We start from the raw sequence: 25,357 nt of genomic DNA on the forward strand, positions 1-25,357 counted from the left end.
GAAGTAAACACATAGACACCAGTTAGAATTATTCAAATGACATTATGCTGGCTGGTAGCTATCATTTGTGTTTATCCACTGCATGATGTCTGGTTGAGGTACACTGCTGGTTATGTTAAGCAGTTGGGTAAAGTAAGGGGATTCTATTTTGCCTTTTATAAACAGGAAGAAGAAGAGGGATTATTTCATACATAGGTCACTAATGTAGGGAACGAGTATAGGGAATAGGAGGGTTATTTGGGAACAGGTCTAAATATACAACACTTTGGAACTAAATGAATTGTGCGAATTCTTCTCCAGTAGGACTGTAGACTCCACCTTTTGTAAAATAGTGATATAAATATGATTAAACACTAAATAAATCGATCTTACTGTATATCCCACTTTTGTGCACCTTTCATGAAAAGACCACGTCCATAAACTCATACTGCTGTACTAAGAAGTACTGTACTGTACTTCTTCTCATGGTATTTTGTACGGTTCCACCCCACAACTCATCCCCGCTTGTGCTTTCAAAGAGTCTCCCAAAGATGGACAAAATCACTGCGTCCAAATCCAAACCAACTCCTGCGCACGGATCAGCGCGCGCGACGTCACTCCTGCACCGAGTGACTTCAGCGAGCTTTCCAAAAAAAGTGCTGCTCTCGTTTTGGACAGGATTCCTGCCTCCCACACCGCCCAATCCCAGTCAGCCGCTGGACCTTCACTCTCCTGGAGCCCTCGGTGCTGTTCACTACTTCGCATCAGCCCTCCGCGTCTGCTCCCAGCTTTTCTCAGCGTGCGCGAGACACTGTCCCAAAGCAGCCACCATGGAGGCCATCAAGAAGAAGATGCAGATGCTGAAGCTGGACAAGGAAAATGCCATAGACCGCGCCGAGCAGGCTGAAATGGACAAGAAAGGAGCAGAAGACAAATGCAAACAGGTATTGGAGTGGTGTGTGTCTCTGTGTCTCTCTCTGTGTGTGTGTGTGTGTGTGTGAGAGAGAGAGAGAGAGACAGAGAGAGAATCCCAATGCTGTCCTTTATCATTCCTGAAGTTCTTAGGAATTAGGATTATAAAATAAACACTTTCTAGTGGTTTAGAATTTAGCCAAATAGCAATCTAATGATGTGATGTCCATTTTGTTTTTAAGACGAAAAAACATAACTGACTTCCAGTTGAATTATTTAGACTCAAACAGAGAACTTTATATTTGATTTTGACTCATAAAAGTGTATGTGAAAGCATTAATGTGAAAGGAATACAATTAAATTTAGAAATCTGATACAGTCTAGAGCTGTTTATCAGTACAGTCTAGAGCTGTGTATCAGTATGGCTAAAAAAGGACATCTTTTCACCCCAGTTGTTGCATAAAATAAGGCAGGCCTCTGCTGATAGTTTCTGACGTCATGAGGAATACAGCTACTATCATCCTTTTGGATTGTTTTATTTCATAATGTCTGCCAACAACAGATGATTAAAAAATACCAGAGATGAATATTGTGTGTGAGCATCCATGTGATTAAACAGTGGTGAAGTAGACTTACGTGACAGCTCAGTTATTTGACTAAATAAAACACAATCTCCAGACACACAGCCCAGGGTGAACTGTGTTTGAGTTTATTATAGGCAGCGTCAGATGCTTAGTATGAATGTCACATAATGACATGTATGGAGTGTGACCTTTATATTCAGCCAAACTTGTGGATAAATGTTACAATAGGTTTGCAGAACATCTTAGGACATGCTTGTCTGGTCACTCACAGTTTATGAATTTCTCAGAGACTGCTAAAACTGCTGTTTCCCCTCCATACTTTTACAGGCCCCATGCTTCTTGGGTAGCAAGAATGCTCTTGACTTCACTTTGTTTTTCTTACTTGTCTCAGTAAAGAATCTTGGCTTCAGATCACTAGCTCAAGCTGATGAAGAATTCATGTCTCACATTTTTTCTCCCTTGTATCATTACACTGGCATTTCTCTGAGGCTTCATGGATATTGTGCTCATACATACTAACTCATCATTGAGAAGGTTACTGGTGTTTTTGCCATTTGGTTTTTCTTGTCAGTAATGTTATATGAAGTTATCGACTGTTCATTTTTAGGAATTTTTTCTTTCCCTATGGGGCCCCTGAGACACAGTTTTTTGAATTTAGATTCTCTTTTTTCCTTTTAAGTAAGAAGAGCTGTGTGTAGTACACAGAAGCATGTGTCCTTGAACATGTGCCAGTCCTTGGATATATATGTGTGTGTGTGTGTGTGTGTGTGTGTGTGTGTAATACAATATAATTTTCCAAAATGATCACCATCAAATGCCATGTAGACTGCACTCATTTAGGCGGTAGTGTTTGATCAGAAGATTCTCATCTATAAAACTTCATATTAGGCCTTTACTTAATCTAGCCAGCCTTTTTGTGCCCTTCATATGACAGTGTTCTTCTTAATTAGTGTTGCTTCAAAGAAAACCACAGTCTAACCACAGTCTTAAACCAAGCGGTCGCTGCTGATGACAGCGGTCGCTCCTTCTGTCCCTTTTCTTTTTGTGCATTTCCTGATCATCAATGCGGTCAAGGCTGTGTATGGAGTCAAAGGTTACCCAACCACAAGGTTCTGCAGCAGCCTCAGCCTTTACATGAAAGATTCCTTGACCACACATGACATCCAAATGCAATGCTTCACATAACTGGAGCCCAAAGACATCCCAGTGTGTCTATCATGAGCACATTGTGTTCACACCAGCAGCTCTGTCAGTCATAACAGGCTTTTTATAGTCCTTTTATTTCTGGTTTATGGCCCATTGTGTCTCTTGTTACTGTGGGGACAGGCGCAGCTGCAGGTATCTCTATAAATAGCATTCTAATGGCTACTTTTACTGATTTTACTGAATAAATTTAGTTCTTCACTAGTCTGTACTAGTTTGAAGCTTAATCAGTGGCAAAAAAAAACAGGCTATAGACTTTTACATGTTCTTATAATGGGAAGCCCACAGTTCCTCACACATCAAAACTTTTGGTTTTGGCACATTGTGGAACGCCTGGGCTTGTGATCTCATGAGCTTAGCAGGAAGCTTTAATCATGGCCGCCCATGAACTGTGGTCTATTTTCATAACAGGAGTTGTGGTTTGCACTGCCATATACAGGAGCAGACTGTCTCTAAGGACCAAAGAACACAATATACCAAATAGGTAGCTATTGCTGTGTTATGGCTGCTTGGCTACTGGATAATGTTTTATCTAAGCTTGTTGAAAGGGGAAAACGAGCCTCACCAGCTGCAGGCCTGGTGAAGGCCTTCATCACGAAGGCTGTGTCTTATGTTCCCTTTATAATCCTGTCCTCATGCCATCCTCAGCCTGCCTGCCCTTCATCAAGGCACCACACTGATTTATGCCTCTAGCTTCAAATAGACTACACTTCATGCAGCCTTCCATTTGCTATATTTTAATCTCACTGCAAAGAATTCAGAATACATGAGTTCATGTCATGCCATCATGTGTGTGTCATAAGTGCAAACACAAAAATCACAGGTATGTAATATAAACATTTTTGATCTGAGGTATTCCTCTTTCACTCACAGTGATCTACAAGACTAACGTGTGTGTGTGTGTGTGTGTGTGTCAGCTGGAAGAGGAGCTTCAGGAACTGCAGAAGAAGCTGAAGGGTGTGGAGGATGAGTTGGATAAATACTCGGAGTCACTGAAGGATGCGCAAGAGAAGCTGGAGCAGGCTGAGAAGAAAGCCACAGACGTAAGTGACACATGAGAGTACACACTTGTGCTCTCATGGGAATACAGCATTGTAAGGTTAACTCATTTTACAAGTGAATTGATTATAATCAGAAATAAAAAGGCTTGCAAGCCATTGAGGGATCTTACCACAGGGTGGTGCTATTGACTCAAAATGCTATTTATTGTCAAGACCAGTTTATTTAAAACTTCATGTTTTTTTTTTTTTTCAAATCTGGGGACATGTCTGGCTAAATACAAATTATAATTAAGATTCATAGGTTCAGAGAAAATTACTCCTAAACCTGTGAACATTCTTTACATCCAGTATAGTATGGTAAATGAATGTGGTGGTGTTGGCCACATTTTAAACATTAATTTAAACTCAACCATAAGTCATTCCAAATGGAAATGTGAAGTGTTACATATACCTAACCATCTAACTACCATGATACCTGGTGCTCTCTCAGCCTAAATCTCAGCAGCGTGTCCCTGTCAGTCACTCTGACTCGGGCCTGTCCTCCTCTCTTTACCATGCAGGAAATCCCTGGCAGGAACAACTAAGCAGTAACCGTGCTGTTGACAGGCACTCTAGAGAAAGTGCCAACCGCTCCCCACTATCACTTACTGTAAACACTCCATAAAGCCAGTCAGCACCAGCCATGCGTTTTAATCACTCAGACAAGATAGCAAAAGTGGGACTCTTTTAGACTATCTCTACTATCTTACGTTACTTGTTACCCACATTAGCCTTGTATCTCCAGTGCAATAGCAAAGAAGCAAATGTCAGACACAAAATGTCTTGGCTGATTTTAGACTATCTGTACATAACTATCATCAGGTCCTCGTGTCATCAAGGTTGCTTATGGTGACAGCTGTGATAATAATGGTGGGAGGGGGATACTGGGCCAGATATGTGGCCTCTGCTCACTTTTGAAACATCTTGTACACTTTCTTGTTCTAATGATCAAAGTTTACAAAAGTGGATCATAAAGTTCAATAAAATATCAGTTACTGATATGCCATAAAACCATCTGTTAAAATATGCTTAATCAAAAGCACATGGCACATTTGCAGAACAGAATATTCTGTAGTGGATTTAGTGCATTTAGAGGTATACATCATTTGCCTGGTTTATTTTATTAGCTCATGATTTGACTCAAAACGGGTTGACCTAATGCCATAATGTAAGCAGTGTCTGTCAGCATCACCTCCCTTTCCTGTCCATGTTCCATGATAACACCCTTTCCTTTACACTTTTCACCCCGTTTCTAATCCTCACTGCCTCTGCCTGACCCCTTTAGTAATACTGTTTTCAAGCAAACCGTTTCCTGCTGTTAAACTCAACAGATAACATACACCTGTCACATCAATGCTTATCGAGCAATGTATTTGGACAACCACCCCTTTTTCACCCTTATGAAGGTAGTGATGGCATTATAACTGTGGGGGAAAAAGAGAAGAAAAACATTTATTGAATATTACAATGAAAAGTCTCATAGCAAAGTGGGAGTCTGAATATAAGTGTCACAATGTAATATCTGTCTTTAAACTGTCCAAATATGGGAGTTTAACTCATTTTAAAATAAACTTACAACACATGGATCTAATCTTATTATCATGCCAGATGTACCATAAAGAAAGAGCTCAATTCTGTTCCTATTGCTAATCAGTATTAAATATTTGCATGAAGTTGATTGTCTGAACTAGATTTTACTTATTAGCATGAGTGGCAAGTTTATATTTTAAACTATTAGTACAAAACATGCAGATTGCCAAATGAACAAATGAGCTTTTACTTGTTATGTATATGTCCATGATTAGTTGGATGACTTGTATAGACTGATATGGAATTAAAGTGATCTTATATATTCAAAATGTAAGCTTTTACACAGAAAAGTCCAAATATTTTCCTGGGACATTACTTTGCAAAGCACAATATGTTACATCTCTCAGTATAAAAATACAAAAATACAAAGGTTTATTACAACTTGAAAGGCAGGGTAAAGCTGATTGTGACCTCCATGAATAGTAGTGACAAATAGAGGAGGGGGGAAAAAACTAGTAGTATATGGCAATACAATGTTTAACTGCGTAAGCGAGAATGATTGATATCCACCCTGAGCCTTCGTATTGTTATTATATGACCAAAGAAGGAAAAGAATTAAAAGAATGCAGTCATTTGTTTATAGTGCACTGAAGTAATGCTCTCCAGCGCTTGCTCACCACTTCACAACTAGTGTGCCTTTCCAGACACCAGTGTGAAAGAGCAAGTGTGAATCAGTTTATAGTCCTGCTGACTGAATCACTGTAAACCATCTGCAGTGTAGTCATCATGTACAAAATGGACTAAGACATGTCTAACTTCACTCCGTGTAGCTCATTCAGCAGCTCTTGTACTCTTTGACTTTTTAAGAAACATTTCTTTTACTTCTTCCTATGTTCATCTAAGAGAGGAATAAAACACTTGGGGGGTGTGCTGCTATAGGAAAATAATCAATGACGGGGTGTGATGCAACCTTCAACCTGTGTTACTGTTACCACCCTAAAAGTTATTATTTTCCAGTAACAGCATGTCCCACAGTGTCTGCAAAACAAGTTACTTTTTATCATAGCTGTAAACAGTCCTTCCATCACCAGCCTCTTTTTTCCCTCCTTTGAAGTTAATAAAACAAAAAGATGCAAATCTTGAAGGCTTCCTGTGTCAGAAAACTTAGAAAGACTACACAAGCTGATAGTGGAGACTCCTTCCAAAAAGTTTTAAATAAATGTCTCCTCACAGAAAACATTTTAATCACTTTATATGATTTTTTATAAAAGCACGGCTCTGACAGTAGTTCCGGCTATAACATAAATGATAGTGTATATTAATGCATGCCTTTTAAGATGTAAATTTTTTTCTATAATAACAGCTCATTCGCAGGGACTGTTATGGTGGATGATCTAAAAAATCTCCGCAAACAGATTTCAGAAAAATGTGTTGTTATTTAAGAAAGAAAAACATATAATCGTTAATATGTTGAAGCTGTTAGGAGACATTTATGGAAGGAGTCTCAGGTAGGGTGTCAGAACTTCAGTAAGTTTTCATTAAGAATGATTAGTAAGTTTTACAACACACCAAAGTCTTCCAGACAGAGAACTTTCAATCTGCATTGTTTTGTCTTATTAACTAATGCTATAACGTAAGAGATAACAGAAACCTACTTGTCTTGTGGATGTTCTATACCATTAAAAGTAACTATGAAAGTTAAAAAGTCTGACGTTTCATTCAGTAATAAATTAAAGTTGTAATCATGGGTAGTTCGCTGTGGGATAAGAGGAATAAAACACAACCAGGCATGCTGTTATAGGAAACTAATCCCTGCTGGATTGGTGTGACCATCCTGAAATCAGAGCTGCTGTTATTGAAAACTAATCACCACTTTCTGACCAATCGGATTTGAGAATTCAACAGCGCTGTGGTATAAAAACAAAGAGATAAACTCCACTTCACAAACCAGTATAAAAATATATAAAAATTGCTGCCATCTCATAACATTTTAACTCCTTTAAACATTCAGAATTTATTAAAAAAAATATACACAGAAATATAATTTTAGCAGAAAGCAGAATATATTCATGAAAGTAGCATGACAACCAAAAATTGTGGCAATAATGAGTTTCTGAAATGACAACAAGTATATTAATATACTTTCATATTAAAAAGTGCTCATGAAAGTAGCTCAGAGAATTCTTATGGAGCAGAAACTTAAAACAGTGGTTATAGTGACCAAAATGAATTAGCTAGCATTAGCACCGTTAGCCAGTAACATGAACCGGCACGTTAGCCAAAAAAAAAAAAAAAAAGAAGCCGTTGTTTAAAGCGCGAGCGCCCTGATGGCGTCACGTCAGATAAGAGAGGGGCGGAGCCTCGGTGACGCAGTGGAGTGTGTAACTTTTCTACAAAAGCGATTTTCTCCTTCGGCACAGCAAAGCTCTTACATAGAGCTCTGAAACACAGTAAACGTCCTTTTTCATAACTCTCTCATGAAGAAGAAACTTTAGTTTAGTTTAGTGGTTTCAGGGTCCGGAGGTGGCCCAAGGCTATCTCTCTCTCTCTCTCTCTCTCTCTCTCTCTCTCTCTCTCTCTCTCTGTGCAGTCCAAGGTGTCTGGGTTGTAGATTAGTGGCGAAAGCGAGCGACTAACAAAAAAAAAAACAAAAACAGCCCTTTGGTTAGTGTCGGATTGAATGGCCGGAATGTCCTCCATCGAGGCTGTGAAAAGGAAAATCCAGAGTCTGCAGCAGCAGGCGGACGATGCAGAGGACCGAGCCGAGGCGCTTCAGAGAGAGGTGGACTCAGAGAGACATGCCAGGGAGAGGGTAAGGCTTCAGAGACAGACCTCCGTCAAACAGAGCTAGCAGAGACAGACACTTGACATGAGCTTTGTTTTTGTGTCTGACGCGCAAAAACCTGTTGCGCATTTGTGCTTGTTTTGTAGTATCTCGACTTTGTAAATGTTGGTGTTATAGCTGCAGAGAGCAGATACAGTTACAGTGTTACTATAGAGACTCTGCCTCAGCCTGCTTCTGGCCTTCAGGCAACATGAGCCTCACTGTCTTCCACAAACTAAACCAAACTGACCATCAGGACAATAAAAAGCACACTTGAGCAGTGTGGAAGAGAAACTAGTGGGCTATAATAAAAACAAATGTGTGTGACCAACTTGTCTAACTTAAAACAAAAAACTCAACTCTCAGTAAGTGTATTTTAGCCATTGATCTAGACCCTATATTTGATTCCATATTTATTACATTTTAAGATGATCGTATGAACTTGATGCCATTTTCCCTTTCATTTTCAGATATATTCATTTGTCTGTACACTCTCAGTAAAAAAGTGGTACTAAAATATTCCTTTCCTTGTCAATAGGGTGGTACCTTTATTTTTTGTACCTTCAATATTACATAGATATGAAAACATAGATATACTGTACTTATATTGTATTTAAAAATATTTAAAATACATAATTGGACCATAGATACCTTTTTGACTAAAGCTTTAAAGGTACACTACATACACTTTTCAAGGTGAAAGATACTTAAAGGTGCATGCTTGAGCGTGCCACTCCAGCTACAAGGAAATATACTTTTTTCTGAGAGTGCATGAAAGGTTTTATATTACCCTTCATTATATTTAATATCCATGTCGATAAGGACCGTGGCGGTTAGCTGTTTCCGGCACATTCTGCTGACAAGTTATGCCTTTCTTCCACAACCTAACCCTATAGCTGCAGTAGAGACTTTAGCGGTTTGACCCAGCTAGTCTGTTTAGCCAACCTGCTCCCACTTCCTGTGTCTCCTCCCAGTCTTCATCTCCATTGGCTTGACTCAACCTGGCCTCGATCCCAGAGAACACAAGGTTAATCATTTCCTGTGCTCTTCGTTGCATGTGAGCAAAAAAGACCTTGGGAATGTCCAAGCTTCTCGTATATCAGATACCTAGTGCTTGACTTTACCGTAGAGAGATTTCATGCAGATGGGACCCAGAGCCATGAAAACTCTAACTGAAAACTGGCCTGGGAAAACTTTCTTTAACCTTTTATGTTCAAAATAATCTTTGAAATCACTTATCATAAAACAGTGAAAGAAATAAACTATCACTAATGCATTGAACAGCATAAAAGAACAACGGAGGCATAAAACGTTTTGCCAGATCACATCATAAGTTAAAATTGAATACAGGCTGTAATTTAAGTGTGATGGTATGAAAAAGGAGCCAAGGCATGCAGACACTTCACCAAACAAAGCTGCTCTCACTTTGGGTCCTTAAGGGCTCTTGGAATTGTTGCTTTTTCTAATCAGTTGCCCTTCAGCACTTAAATTGACAAAGAGAGTTGCGTTGATTGTGAATTATTAATTTTAGCCATAAGGAATGTTTGGGATGCCATTTGCGGCATTCCACAGCTGCCCTGCTGAAGCACACTGGAATTGGTTCAGACTGTGAGGATTTGACAGAGCGGGGGTCTGATTATAGCTGTCGTCTGCTGGGGAGTGAGAGAAGAACACTAGCTCTTTTGTGCTCCCTCTGGCTCAGTGGGAAACGTGGAATGGTGGAATGTGAAAGCCAAAGTCTAATCATCTCAGTCATAAGCATCTCCTCCTGGACCTGCAGCTTCATCTCTCCACACTTGGAGCTATGAGGGGTTTACACTGGTGTACACATCTTTAACCTAGAAGTGTAGTAATACATATTAATATATTCTTTGCATAGGTTGGGTGTTTGAACCTTGGTCTGTACGCCAGTATGTGGTATGTGTGTTTTCTAGCCTAAATTGTTTAAACATTCCTAATTAATTGTTAAAAGATTGGTTAAAAATGGAAATAAATTCTATGTTTAATCAAAAAGGCTACATTAAAAAAAAAAAAAAAAAAAGCAAAAACAAAATTATGTAACTTTCCATTTTGTATCTGTAGACTAAACTTAGACATTACTGTAGCAGATGCTGGCAGATGAATGGTTGAACAGTTGGGGCTGGGATATACAATAGGTCTTCCTTTTGAAGAACAAACAATACTTTTCTCTTTACAGTCATGGGAGAAGGTAGAATTTCTTTTTTATGTGGCTTACAAGGTTGTATTGCATGAGATACACATTATATGTGGTTTCTATGCAACTGAGACACTGGCCTTAACACAGGCATTACAGACTTTATTATAAGCTTTCTGAGGACACATGATATTTGGGTACTTGTAAGGGTTATTGAACAGATATTTGGATAACCGTGTGAATGAATGAACTGCATTTCAGCTGATATCAGCTGGTCATATACATTTATTCTCATTTTCAGCTAACTTTCCTCCAGTTATCGGTGCATGTATTTGTGTTTGACAGAAGTAATATATAGAAGTAGTTAATTAAATTATTGAATGTACAAGAAAAACTTTATTGAACATCAATGTCACCACAACCTTGTTAAAAAGTGGTGATTTTTATACAAGTTCATAACTTAATTTATTAACACTAAGTGAACAATAAAACACTTGGGGTCTGCTGTTATAGGAAAATATTTAACAGTGGGATTTTTTTAATGGCCCCGACATGAAGTGGAGTTACTATTACCTCCCCAAAGTTGACTAATTGTTGCAAAAGCTAACATTTTTTTTTATTTTTTAAAGAAGGACTTCTTTTATATGAGATGCAAGAATGATATCATTTTCTATTTGTATTAATTTTAAGATCCACCAGTCAAAACTGTGTGGTGAAAGATTTTCACTTATATGTGAATTGCTGTGTTTGTGAGCACAAGTGAATTTTTTCTCCTGGAGGATCAAGTGATTGTGCATGCTATTTCTATCTTCATTATTCAACACCATGAGGTTTGGTGTTGCATAACCTGCACACAATTTATTGCAGCATTATAAACACCCAAATTATGGCTTCAGCATTTGAATCCTTGCACCTGGAACAGCTACCTGGTTATTTATTAATTTATTCAAATGCACCTCTATTTTAAAACATGTAGACTCAGGACTGACAATGCAATGCCACCTTTATAGTTGTAGCTTTTCATGTAGCCTGCTTTAGGTTATCATGTCTTTCCTTTTTTTGCACCTAAACTGTAAATCTGCTTTATAGAATTAGCAGGATGATGAGTAGCTAGCTGGTTTAAATTTCCGAGGAGTAAATGAACTTTACGTTGTGATTCTTATCTGAAAAGCATCCAGAAGATAATCATTCTTAATGTCCCATGAGAGGAAGTCTACACATATATAACACTGGTTCCCAGGGTATATGTCTAAGTAATGACATATTGATTGCTTTAATAATATCCCAAGGGTCAGAGTGTTTTAGGAAAGTTTTAGGAAAACAGCTACATGCTTTGATTTATAAGGGTTGTCCAGCTAGACAGCTAGTGCAAAGTCTAATAGAGATAGACAGAACATGTACACTTCATATTACAGCACTATACTTGCTTGTGTAATACAAAACCCAGAATTGTTTGTGTTCTGCCGTGTTTTAATAAGTGTTTTTGATCATGGCTGTGTTGTCCTCATAGGCAGAGGCTGAGGTGGCCTCCCTGAACAGACGTATCCAGCTGGTTGAGGAGGAGTTGGACAGGGCCCAGGAGAGACTGGCCACCGCACTGCAGAAACTCGAGGAGGCAGAAAAAGCTGCAGATGAGAGCGAGAGGTGATTTATTTGGAACAAGCATTCTAGAAAATGTGCTTGTAAAAAGTTAGACAAGTCTGTGAGTGTCTGGCCAGTTTACCTGGACATTCTAAATTTGGTCTTCTGTAATGTAAACCAGAGATTTCCAACCCAGGTAATAATTATGTGTTTCACCTGTAATGGAAGGCAGCACAACTAATAAGTGTCATTGAGGACTGGGTTGGGTGGTGCACTAACAGAAACTTATTGTAACATTTTTGGCTTCTTTGGTCCACAGAGGAATGAAGGTCATTGAGAACAGAGCAACGAAAGATGAGGAGAAGATGGAGCTTCAGGAGATGCAGCTGAAGGAGGCCAAACACATTGCTGAGGAGGCTGACCGCAAATATGAAGAGGTGTGTAACTTGTGGAGTTTAAAATCCTATTCCTGAGAGGTCAGTTTCAGTTATACATTTTGTATATAAGTTTATTTTGAATCTGAGAGAGTCCTTTGATGATGATTCATGTTTGTTCACAAAACAATATTATTTGTATGTTACTCGTTCTGTAACCTAAAGTATCTGAAAGATCTGAGATTTCTTTCCTTACTGCTATGAAACCTCTGCACACTCATGTGTGGAATATCTAATGGCCTTTTCCCAATGCACTGTACTGGATCTTTTGGCCCCGGTAAACTGGAGGGGTGCTTTTTCCATTAGTCAGTCCAGTGCAAATGATTGCACAAGACTGGTACCAACAGGAATCAATTGGACTTGGGAGTGGGGTGAGCAGCACTGTTTGTTGCTGATTGGTTATTCACAGACAAGCATAGATTAAAAAAAGAAAGAAAGAAATAATGAAAGAAAGAAGCACAAACAGAAAAAAATTAAAAAGAAGATTGCTTATAGATACGTGTGGAGTTCTTTTTTTCGTTGCATCATTTTCATTGATTTGGATTGAATTTCAATTATTTAATTTAATCATACTTGATTGTGAAGCAAATGAACTATTCATCAGTGTTTTGTCAGTAATTTTGTTTCAGCCAATGAAATTGGCTAACCAAATGGCCAGCAATAATGTGCAACATCATTATTGTGCACTGAAATGACGATGCAGTAACTCTCCTCACTTTGACCATATCAGTCATCTCTTAGGTTGTCTCTGAGTTTCCTCTGGCTCTTGTTTAGACTAAATTTTGTTTTTGAATATACGGTGGAAAAATGGTTTAATAGTCTGTAATATGTGTACCCTAACAGACATCCTACATTTCCATTTTGGGTTCTAAAAGCCTTGTAATTTAGCTATTAGCTTCCCTCATTGTGGAATCAATTGACCTCTCGCCAGAGGTTCCTTTCACATGCTTTAATACATTCCCAGTGTCTGATCAGTTCATCCTGTTGGCACAGATGGTACTATTTAATGTGTCTGCTTCTGTGTCTTCTTGCTGTTCTTGTTGTCCTAGTGCTGATGAAATGGTTTTGCTGTGGAGAGAAGCTTGAAATGTGAGAGAAGCATCTGAGGGCCTCTTAAACACTTCTAGTATTTAGCTAATAATTAAACCTCCTATTAAGTGGTGTTCTGTATAGCCCTACAGGATTAAGTAGCATATTAAGATTAAAAAAGCAAGGTGTTAAGACTGGTTAGGTCTTGTTTTTTTTTTGTTTTTTTTTTTTACAAGACAGATCAGTAGATTGATATTTTAAGACCATCAGTGCTGCATTTAATGCATGTTGCAGCAGCGTTTAGTATTGAGACACTTCACCAACCTCAGTGTCCATGCTTGTTAACAATTTCAAGAGCAGATTCACGTGTGACTTGACTCTTGATCTCTCTTGGCTCACTGTAGAGTCAACATTGCATTAACCTTTGGAATACAAACCTTCAGATTTACTGCTTGTAGAGCAATTTTTACATACTTAATGCTCAAGTGCTAGAATCCTAAAGTTTGGTTCTAGTTAAGTTACATGTGTAGTGCAGTTCGACTGCAGATTCGAGAGCCCTTATAGATATGGTGCTGTTATTTTATTGTCCTTACTATATTGCTTGTCTACAGTTCCTATCCCACCCCGGCAAGTCTGCTGAGACACGTTTACATTTACATTTATGGCATCTGGCAGACTCCCTTATCCAGAGCGACTTACAGAAGTGCTCTGATGTCTCTATCAATAAATTCATTCTGATATTGGTTCGCTAGGTCACGGACTAAGCATACCATCATTCTAAAAACTCTGGTGGGGAGGTAATGTGGTAAAAAGCCCACAGACAACACAAAGTGGGGTTTTTTTGTTTGTTTTTTTTTTCCTTCTCTCCAAGTGCTAATTTGACATTCAACATATTTACCATGAAGCAACACTTGTGCTTGTCACTGCACTACTGTGTTGTTAACTGGTTGTTTGTTGTTTACCTGCAGGTGGCCCGTAAGCTGGTCATCCTTGAGGGTGACCTTGAGCGTTCTGAAGAGCGTGCTGAGGTGGCTGAGGCGTGAGTATTATTTACAATCAACAGAGCACATGTATGAAGTTCAGCTGCTACATGTAAATAATGACAAATTACATTTTTAGCTTTGTTGTTTTATTATATTACACAATAATGTGCATTCTATATATCTATTAATACTGTTGCCATTTTATTAATTGTTTGAATGTTACATATTTGTCCATACTAAATGTGTATCCTAGACTAGAGCCATGATGGTGTAGTATATTCACTGTTATGGTTATATTTTGCATGAACAGTGATGCAATATGCTGCATGTTTGTGGTGTCTGAAAGACTTTCCAAAGCAACGGGCAGCATAAAATATCATATTTCATGTTCTGAATGATCTTTTTATGACACTAGATCATTTCCAAGAATTTGCATCAAGATACAGTTGTCTGATCCTAAGCCACACCCACATAGTATGTTTACTGTTACAATGTAGGTCAAGCTGGAAAATGGAGAATCATTTAGTTAAGCCTACTACCACAGGGTGTAATAGACAGTTTTGGAAATTAAGAAACCTTTGAAGTATAAAATGGATTACATCAAAATGGAGAATAATAATTTTGCTAACCAGTTGTCATACCCTGATCACACTGAATGTCATACACTGATCAAGGTGTGAGATAGCTATATGCTGTAGTGAAACAGACTCATGACTAATCAATTCAGTTTGTAATCAGACACTGACTGTCAGGTTATCCGCAATGTTCCACTCTGCAGTCAAAATGGAATCTTTAAGGATAGTTTTCTCACTTTTCATGTTTTAAAATGATACAACTTCACTCATGATTGAAATACATGCAAAGGAGAAACATAGTTCAACACATTTCAGTTTTCAGAACCATATACATTATAAAATTACACCATGTGAAAGGTTTTCCCAGACCACCACATAAATATTTTCATGCACTTTTTTTTAAGCTTTTTTAAGCTCCTTAGACTTGCTCTCATTACTACATATTAAGTAGCCTCATACAGAAATGTCTGCAGTTCCACCACACAGGCCAATGCTTGCTAAAGTTCTGACAGCTTGACTGAGGTAATGGCAGATTCAACATAGCCGTGGTTGCTCAGGAGTAATTTAATGGCCAAGGAAAAAAGGCGAGGCTTGAGATTGGTCAGTTGGATTGAATTAGTATAACTGTCTGATTGTTTACCAGCTGCCTGTGGTCTTTCAGTCACCTCACTCTGTATGTAGAAAAACATGAGTGAGAAAGAACAGTTCTGGGGTTCACTAACCACAGCGAGGATCTTGGTCCTCTCTCTCCCTTTGTTTCCTAAATGCATGCTCCAATGCACCCCACCCTGGGACACACCATATTTGTGGCTCCCTCTTCTCCCCCCATTCCCTGCTCATGTTGGACTAACCCAGTCGAGTCAGACAGCTGGAGGAGGAGCTTAGACTCATGGATCAGAATTTGAAGTCCATGATGTGCGGGGAGGAAGAGGTACAGCAGTGACTGTTGCTCAAGCACCCTGGCTTTTTCTCTCCCCCTTTCTTGCTGGAACCCACTAACCTTCATTGTGCTTTGCATAACTCCAACCCTGTGCTTCGAATGGCCTCTTGTAGGTGAACCATCTCTTCTGCTTGGCAAAGGTGGCCCCTACTAAAGCCTTAGGAAAGAGACTTCTACTCAATAGCAATACTGCAAAATTGCAAGCTGATTATATTTTTAGTTATCTTTATTCTGATCGTAAGTCTATTTTATACATCTATATATGTATAAAAATACCCAAAAGTCTTATTCCTAATGCATTTTAGCTAAGCACCTTTTATGTAACACAGGTAAGTTTTTATTCCTAGCCACAGTGTCTGGTATTATGAGAAACACCTTCAGGTTGGGGTCTCCTTAGGCTAGACTTTTGCTTTTTCTATCTTCTTAAAATGCTCTTTCTTTCTCTTTTCCTTTCTCTCTCCTCTTTTTTTCCCCCCTCTACTTTTTCTCCACCTCTCCTGCTACGGCACAGCAAATCTGGTGACCTTGAGGAAGAGTTGAAAAATGTCACCAACAACTTGAAGTCTTTGGAGGCCCAGGCAGAGAAGGTAGGCGAAGCAGCAACAGCTGGTGGCTATGCTACTGTGAAAAGCCAACAGAGCCTCCCAATTACACTGCTGAGCCCAAGCTCACGGGTGTTTGGGTAACTATAGAGACGGTTACTGAAGCACTAAGTGGGACAGTGCGAAACCAAAAGGCTTGCTTACAACACAGTAGGACTTGTAAAGAAAAGAAAGTTTCTTATTTATCCCAAGGGATATGACATGTAATAGTAGATTCTTTCACTTCTCTGCTCAAGTTATTGATAACTAATTGTCTTATCTTTAAGAATTCAATTATCTTTACTCTTAAGAATTCTTCCTTGATTGTGCCACACTATTGTATTGGTCTCTAAAACTTCTCTCCTGGTAGATTTCTTTGCATTTTCTCTGTATTGCTACAAATCTTGCAAAATTCTACAATTTTTAAGCTTCAGGTAATGCTGGTCCTATTATTAATGTTTTCACAATTCTTTAATATTTAGTACTCAACAAAAGAAGACAAATATGAAGAGGAAATCAAAGTGCTCACTGAAAAGCTGAAAGAGGTGAGCAGTCTGTTAAAGCTTTTATACTAGAATAATATGAAGTACTTGTGTTGGCAGAATGTTGTTTTTACTTGTTGGTTGAGTTTGAAAATGTTTTGTTTTCCTGTTCCTAGGCTGAGACTCGTGCTGAGTTTGCAGAGAGGTCTGTGGCTAAACTTGAGAAGACCATTGATGATTTGGAAGGTACGTTAGCAAGTTACCAAAAATCAGGGTTGTCTATAATTAACTGTCTGTAATTAAACCCCCCTGGTCATTAACTGCATCTGTGTTGAGAATGTTCACACTACCATGTGTCTTGTTTTCACAAAGTTGTGTTTTTATCATATGCTTGTATTCACTTGGAAGTGTTCACCCAATATGCGGAAGCATGTGAGTACAAATCCCTACCATACCACAGTCATTTGTGGCCTGGAGACCAAGAGAGCAAAATTGGCAATGCTCTTTGGATGAGAGGGATTGAATTACTCTTTCTCCTGTCAATCAGAGAAACACTAGCCAGTCATGGGGATCTGTAAGCTCATGTATGTGGAAGAAGGTAGATAGCGCTTTTCTTTGAGTGTGTTCAGCTGCCCTGAGGCGTAGCACGAGCAGTATTTTGGGAAGTTCTGGTGGATAACTGTAAATGTTCCAAAGGAAGCATGTGTTAGCCTTCACCCTTCCCAGTTGGTAGCTGCTGTGTGATAGGAGCTTGCTAGTGGGTGGGAACTGGTGGAATAGGAGAAAATGTGGTTTTAAAAATACAGTAGTGCAACCAGTCCAATGGGCTGTTTTAACCCTTTCAGACCTACAGCCTGTGTGGGCTGGAGACAGACTCATTAGAGAACTAACCAGACAGTCAGAAAGCACTTTATGAGAGCCAATAATATACGTCTATGGTTTTCAGGCTTCTGAGTAAGACAATACAGTATGCTGTGTTGTGACCTATCAGAGCCAAAAAGATTAAAAGGGTATCTTAATTGGCGCTCTTTACGTCACCAACACTCGGTGGATGAAAACTGATTTTGACAGTCAACTGATCTTGGCACCAGCCATCAAGACAAATTAATAATTTTTTCCATATATTTACAAGGGAGTTTTATGATGGAAATAAATGGTCCATTTTCATAAACTGGGGCTCACTAATTAGCCTAGTGTCTCTAGTTTCATAGAAAAATGTTACACTCTCAATGAGAAGGAAAGCTCTTTAAAAAAATATATACGGATTGACAACTGGTCTGCTGTGGTTAAGAACTAACCAGTTTGATGGGTTGTGAAGTATGTTATCTTTGCACAAACAGGGTTAGTTGGAATAGAGAGAATTGTCAATATTAACATTAACAAATTGCTGATATTAATGTTGTTAACGTAATTAGTTGACACGTCATGATAAATACTTGTTTCAACTTAGCGTGGTTATTTGTAAGGGTTGAATTTAATCAATTCTTTTCATCATTCTTTATTGCATGTTGGTTAGAAGGATATTTTAATAACATTAGAGCTCTACATATCCATGTTTTTTAATCTGTCGGAATGGTTGATCATGGAAACCAGACTCTTTTCAGCTTGAATTATGTGTGGATTATGTGTGAATGAGTTGAATCGACTGCACAGAATTAACAAGAGCTTGAGGTTGCATGTAGGTGTTGTGAGGTTCATTATCTGACTTTCGGACAAATGTGTATACACAGATTAGAGTAGTACAGTGCATGACCATGCTGAGTTTTAAGTCCAGAACAGACTTTTATTTTGTAATTTTATTTTTTTTATAATAAAACCAGAAGTTTTATTCTGCACATAAGCTATATTGCCCAATAGTTATGATGGCCACCATGATTTTATATGATATAAAGCAGTGGTCTTCAATCTTATCAGCAAATTTCCCATGTGGCTGTCAGTTTTCATTCCAGCCAAATTGAAGACCGAGGTCAGCGAATTAAACAGGTGGAATCATATGTGGCTCCTGCTTAGAATAAAAACCCTGCAGCCACTCCAGCAGATAAGATTGATGACTCTTAATTTAAGATACGAGTCATACCAGGTTTAATTTAGTGTATTTTGTAAGTTTAGTGGCCAGTCATTGCTTTGCTTTTTGAAGCTAACAGAACTGTTTCCTCTTTCTGACCATTTCTCCTTTTTCCCCACTCTTTGTTTCCTTCTGTCTCTCTGTGTCTGGTCCTTTACTGTTCCTCTGCTGTGTGTGTGGATGAAATGCAGACGAGGTGTATGCTCAGAAGCTGAAGGGCAAAGCCCTCAGTGAGGAGCTGGATCTGGCTCTCAACGACATGACGACCCTTTAAATGCAATGTCTCGTCTTTTCTCCACTTGTGCTTTCTTCATCGTCCTTGTTTCCTCAGTTCTTCTTCTTTGGCGCTTCCTACATCTGGCTCATCTGGGGTTCACTTATTGTCATTGTCGCTTGTTTTTATATCCCTCCATTCCACTATTTAAATCAGATCCCAATCATAAAATTAGATTTCAGAAACTAATGCATAGTTTCTTAATAAATAAGTTTGATACTGCGTACCCCAGGGAGCCAGTCTGGATCCTACCTTTTTTCTTTGCTGTTTTTCGAGGTAGCAACACTGTGTTCTGTTTCATTACCTTTCTGTTTAGAAGATATTTCTCTTCTTGAGCTTTGCCAGTTCATCAGTGTTTACACATCTGCTGCATTGTTCTGCTGGAACTTGTTCAGTATTTGTTCTCTGTGTTTCTGTAGTGCTTTATTTTCTCCCTCTGTAATAAAAAGCAAAAAACCCTTACTTTTCTTTTTTTCCTCTTTATTTTTCCATTCAAACACTATTAATGCTATTTTGCTTGTTCATTGCCAGTTCATTTACAGCTTTGGAAGAAATTTAGAGTATCACTGCCAAGAATATTGCAATTTATATCTTTGTTAACTAAGAGTATTTGTCCTATTTGTTAAGTTCAGCAGAGACAAGCCAAATGTCTGTTAGTAATTTTGAAATGCACTTAGTCACTGGAGTTAGGAAGAGGGAAGAGGACAATGATATATGGAGAATTATGACTTATATGACTTATTATTTTGTATTATTTTTGTAGATCTATTTAATCTTTTGTTTTCTTCCTATGTGGAATGAACGATTATTTTTCTTATACATATCATGCTACTTTGATTTGTATTCAAAATTCCTAAAAAAGCAGCAGCCTCTCTAAATTCCTAAAGATGAAACTCAAAAAGGAAGGAAAAGAAACATTTTATGATTTTGTAAGCCCTGTGGCTGTCTTATGAATAAGCTGGATAAGGTAAGTATTAATAGTTGTAATAAATACAGGCCTTTACATTATTATTATAATGTGTTTATATTCATGATGTTTTTACTATACCATTCACATGTACTGGTGTACTGTATCTTTTTCTGGTGCCTTCGTTGCAGCGCCTCGTGCTTTCTGACTGCAATAACTCCTCACTCCCTCTTTTTCTTTCCTCATTTTTCTTTCTCTCTTTTCTCTCTCCTCTGTCCTGCTGGCTCTTCCTCTGTACCTGGCTCTCTGTGATGCTGTGGAAACAGATCGCTTGCATAAGTGGAAGTGGAGAAAAACCACACTAAAGAGCTAAGAGTAGTTCTTAATGAGTTCAGCAGCTGAGCCTCTCCAGATGAAATTCTCTTCATATTCAAAATTATTCACTGTCATATTTGGGTACTGAAAATTTGGTGACTTTAGAGGTAACAGTGTAAACTCTGCTATTTTGTCAGACAGCGGACTGCAGAGTGCTTAGTTAATGAAGTGTGCCGTTTGGCCCTTAACCTGAGACTTTTGCATGTCATTCTTAGGACACATATCTTAGTGCAGAAGGGAGGGATTATGAGTCAGCTCTGAATTAGTAGCTGCTATATAATGAGACGGTCGTTAATTGCATTTGTCTTCCATAGTTCTGAGCATGTAGATGAGTATGTTCTTCATATGTTTTTCTTTCATAATGTATTGCTCCCTTAGAAATATGAAACCCAACAGTATAAATGAAAAAGAAATCTACAGCTCCAGAAAATTACACACGTATAAGCTCATTTGTTATGTGCCCCTTCAGTGTAGCTACACTTTGATGCTATTCACAATTTGTCAGCCTCCCTTCACCCCGTCCATCAATAAAGTAGAAAATAATGTAGAAAAACAGTATATATCCAGTCAAATCTGCCACAGATAAAAGATGAGGACAGTTATCTTGAATTCTGTATGGAATAAGTGAAGAATAAAAGACAAAAGGGCATGTGGTTATAGGAAAATAATCAATGGCGGGGTGGTGTGATGTGACCTAGGCAAAGTGGAGTTACTTTTACCATGCCCGAAATTGATTATTTTCCAGTAACAGCACAGCCTGAAGTGATTTATTCCTCTTATACCACAGCAATTTGCCAATAATTACTCATAAAACAAAATAATATTTCATTTATAGTTACATTTTATGTTGTGGAACATCTACGAAACAGTTGTTCCCTCAACAGCATCTTTCTTGAAGTTTATAAGACAAAAAAGCAGCTTGTCATGTTGAGAAATTCATATTTAGAAACCAGAATGTGGAAGGTTCTGAAGACATTCTTGTGGTGAAAAACTTACTGTTACAATGCTGACACTGGAGACTCCTTCCATAAATATTAAGCATGACATAATATTAAGCATAATGTCTCCATACAGAAAACTTCACCATATTGACAATTCAAAATTTTTCTTTTTAAATAACAACACATTATTAATTTGTTAGGCTTATACTATGTGGAGCGTCCACCAAAGAAGTCCCTGTGGATGAGTTGTTACTATTAGAAACTGCACATTAACAAAAAACCTGTGATCAGCATTATCAGTGTAACTGCTGTGCTGAGACTGGTGCACCAACTAAATAATATCTCATTATTTGGTTCAGTGGTCCCTTTCCTTGGCCTTTAGTGTTATTGTCTACTCAGCACTTGAGCTCAGAATCATATCAAATGTGATTCTGGTCCATGATGGGAAATTCATTGGCTTATTTTTTTTTTTTTTTATAATTTCAAATCAAAGGAGCTTACTCTCTCTCAAGGCCACAGTGACAAACATAAATGGCTTTTTTTTTTTTTTAAACCTCAAAGGAAATATTTGTTCATGCTTTCCCAGTGACTTTGAAATCTAGTATGCTGTTTATTAGTGTGAGTAACTGGAGCATGGGAATTTAGTTTATATTCTTCCATCCAACCCTTTATAGGATTACTAATGCTTATGTGAACTGGACAAATGTTTATATACAAAGACATGTTCTGATTTTCAGGCTGTGAATTTTTATGCTTTTTAAACCTGCTTTTCTACGCTTTCGAAACACTAATGCATCATTTTTTTCCCCAGAATATTGTGAATTACTGCTAAAATTCAACTCAGTGTTCATGAAATCATATTCCACTGTGACCATTGAGTTATATCTTTAGATAGATGTACAATACTGTTAAGTACTGTAACTGTCAAGTTCCACTTGCTTGTTTGCTATGGCACATAGCTGACATTCACTGTCTGAAGAAGTCACACTTAACTATGAAAGTTTTAGACATCTTTACTCAAACTCCCTGCATTTACCTTTGTATTTGTTAAACTGGCTCCTTATCCTTATCTGTGCATGAAGATAGCATAGGCGAGGTTAAAAAGTAGATAAAAAGTGGCCAAAAAACATTGCATCACACATATATGAGAAAAATTATATTTTCACCAGAAGGAGCATTACTGGGACATTTTAATTTTGTCCCATTAATTGTGCCTGAAGGTTTTTGGCTATTCACCCCAGTGTGGTGGAGGCGCTGAGCCGAAACAGCCGCTGTCCTCTGTGACTGCTCCTTTGTGCTGAGTGAAACCCAAACCTCACCTGACATTTCACTCACACAACACACACTAACCAGTCTCTGTGCTCAGAGAGGCTTCAGTCTCACCTCGTTTAGGGACGAACCAAGAGTCAGGAATCTGCTTCCTGCTCATGATTGTGTAAGCGAAATCAAACAAAGTCACATACTTTAACTGTGTACTGTTTTAAAGAGAGTTCTAACGTAAATGTAATAAGTGTCACTTTTTTAATCAGTGGAGAAAAATGGATTTATTGGTATGGTTAGTGTAGATAAGGCTTTTCATACTGTATTATTAATGTTGTTGCTCATTTTAGCATCTTGTTTTCTCACTTTGTCCTTTTTGTTCCCCTCTGCCACCAGAGAAACTAGCCCAGGCTAAAGAGGAGAACCTAGGCATGCACCAAGTGCTGGACCAGACTCTAATGGAGCTGAACAATTTATAAAGCGCAAAATCTGCGCCAAAAACAAGAGTCTTACATGGCATAGAGCTTCCCAGTGGAGCCCCATGCAGCAAACCTGTGCACACACATCCCTTAGAGGGGTAAGGTCTTAGTAGCTTTAGTTTGATAGATCCAGATGCCCTGAAATTACACTCTGCAATTTTATACCTATAGATAGACTCTCTGTGGTATATCTCTCTAAGACACAGGCCCATTTTATCAAGATTTTCTGAGTAGTTATAGTATCAGTAGTACATCCATCTGTACCAGTGAAATGACAGTGTCTGGCTTCGGAGTAGTTCTGACACATAAGACCAAAGTTATTATCTGTCTAATTACTAATAAGTGTTTGTTCTAACCAAGGAGCTGTTTACTCATTCATTAACAGTGAAGCTTTAACTACTCCACTGCCTTATCCCCTGTGCTTTAGTCATTCCAGTGCTTTACTCGACCAAAATATATCCAAATCAACTGAGGGACTCATTGCATTTTATTATGGAACTTCAATTGATTTCTTAGTTTGCTGTTTATGTAACATTAATATGGACTGATTTCATGTGTGTAAACAAAGCACAGAATTATGGGTAATATTGAATATTTACTGATTATCACCATCAAATTGACCACCTGCTCAGTTTAATTAGTGCTTCTATTGATGAATAATCCACCTGGAGATATTTATGACAGGTCATGAATCCATGTGCAGTTCACAGTTTCTCTACACTATTAGAGCTCACTAGAGAACTGTTTTTAGTACTTTTGGTCAACTTAAGAAATTTGTTCATTTTATAGTTACTAGTATGTGACAGGACCAGAACTCCTCTCAGAGTAGATGCAAGTGCCTGTTTACAGATGTGAAATCAGTCTACTCATATATTCACCAAAAATGGCCAAAGTCAATGCTGATTAAAATTACTATCAGTGTACTCTTCACCTAATTTTTGATTTCTGAATGTGGATCATTTTGAGAGTTCTACAAGTTTGTAATACTTCCTGTTTCATGCTGATTCCCCCTCAAATTTTACCATGATGTATTAAAACTGGTGCACATGCCACTGAGTTTTTTCACTATTTTTAAAAGCAGGATTTTTTTTTAAAAAGTTGTGGCCTTTTAGAATAATTGATGGGAATGTGATTCTCTTGATCAGTTATAGCCCATTTTTAAAGCATCACCTAACTATGCAATTGTGTAAGCTCTTTGTTAAAGATGATTAAATTGTTGAATACAAGAGCGCCCTCTGTGCCTTTATTTTTACCGTTTTCCTGTTGTCTCCATGAAATAGTTTCATGAGCTTATCATAACTACAGTACATACCTAATTTAGTAATAATAACATTACCCTTGGAGGTGGCACTGTGGCGGACTCTGCAGGTAGTGTTGGCGCCTCACAGTTTCGGCGTGCAATTATTAACATTTTTTTTTCCTGTGATGACCAGTAGTGTCTTAAATAAATCGATATGGCTGTAGTAAACATTTAGTTTAAGACACTATTGCAATAGAAGTGCTCTACTTGCCTAAATTCATACACTTTTATTTTTAGTATGCTGATCTATTTTGCATACTTATTTTTTGAGTATGCATACTTATTTTGCATACTTATTTTAAGTGAAATGAATGTATATAAATATATACATAAATACATACATACAAATAAATATATATAAATAAATGAGTGTCTTAAAAGTGTTAGGTTTCTCTTTTTGCTGTTATACCTTACATTTTCTGAGTCTCTGAAGATCTGCCCACAGCTCACAGGAGGATTTTTGAAATATCATGTCATTACCAATATTCTCTTTAAATATGAATAGTCACAAGAGGACTATAAAACATAAAACCTAAAAGCAACATTTGGCGGATGTCATAAGAGAATGTTGTTTTTTGAGGTTACCAGATATTTTGGGAACACCATGGAGTTTGGTGACCAAAATAAAAAGCTCCCAGAACATTATGAAATGATTACAAAAAAAAAAAAAAAAAGGAAACAAATGCTGACTTTAGGGAAACATTTTGCATTTTCTAGGTTGCTGCTTGAAGTTTTCCGTATATAATCTCAATGACATGCCCACAAAAAGGTTGTATGCAAAATAAGTATGCATACTAAAAATGTTAGTATGCAAAATAAACACACATACATAAAAATAAGCGTGCTAAACAAGTATGCATACTTGGTACTTCGTACTCAAAGTCTTCCAGATATAGAGATGAAGTACAAAAGCACACAAAGTGC

General features: G+C 37.9%; 1 protein-coding gene across 8 annotated transcripts; it reads left to right on the forward strand.

The window, feature by feature from the left end:
• Positions 1-643: 643 nt before the first annotated feature.
• On the forward strand, positions 644-24,359 carry tpm2 (tropomyosin 2 (beta)). 8 transcript variants are annotated; one of them, XM_026941904.3, is made up of 9 exons: positions 644-923; positions 3,596-3,721; positions 11,738-11,871; positions 12,128-12,245; positions 14,240-14,310; positions 15,685-15,760; positions 16,833-16,895; positions 17,009-17,078; positions 23,051-24,359. In XM_026941904.3, the coding sequence occupies exons 1-9, from the start codon at positions 810-812 to the stop codon at positions 23,131-23,133; spliced, it is 855 nt and encodes a 284-aa protein (XP_026797705.1). In that variant the 5' UTR covers positions 644-809; the 3' UTR covers positions 23,134-24,359. The 8 variants fall into 8 exon arrangements, with proteins under 8 accessions (XP_026797705.1, XP_026797706.1, XP_026797707.1 ...); XM_026941905.3 differs by lacking the exon at positions 15,685-15,760 and adding an exon at positions 16,281-16,356; XM_026941906.3 differs by lacking the exon at positions 23,051-24,359 and adding an exon at positions 19,089-19,633.
• Positions 24,360-25,357: the final 998 nt, after the last annotated feature.

The sequence above is a fragment of the Pangasianodon hypophthalmus genome, chromosome 17 (genome assembly GCF_027358585.1).
Source record: "Pangasianodon hypophthalmus isolate fPanHyp1 chromosome 17, fPanHyp1.pri, whole genome shotgun sequence".
Classification (NCBI taxonomy): Eukaryota; Metazoa; Chordata; class Actinopteri; order Siluriformes; family Pangasiidae; genus Pangasianodon; species Pangasianodon hypophthalmus.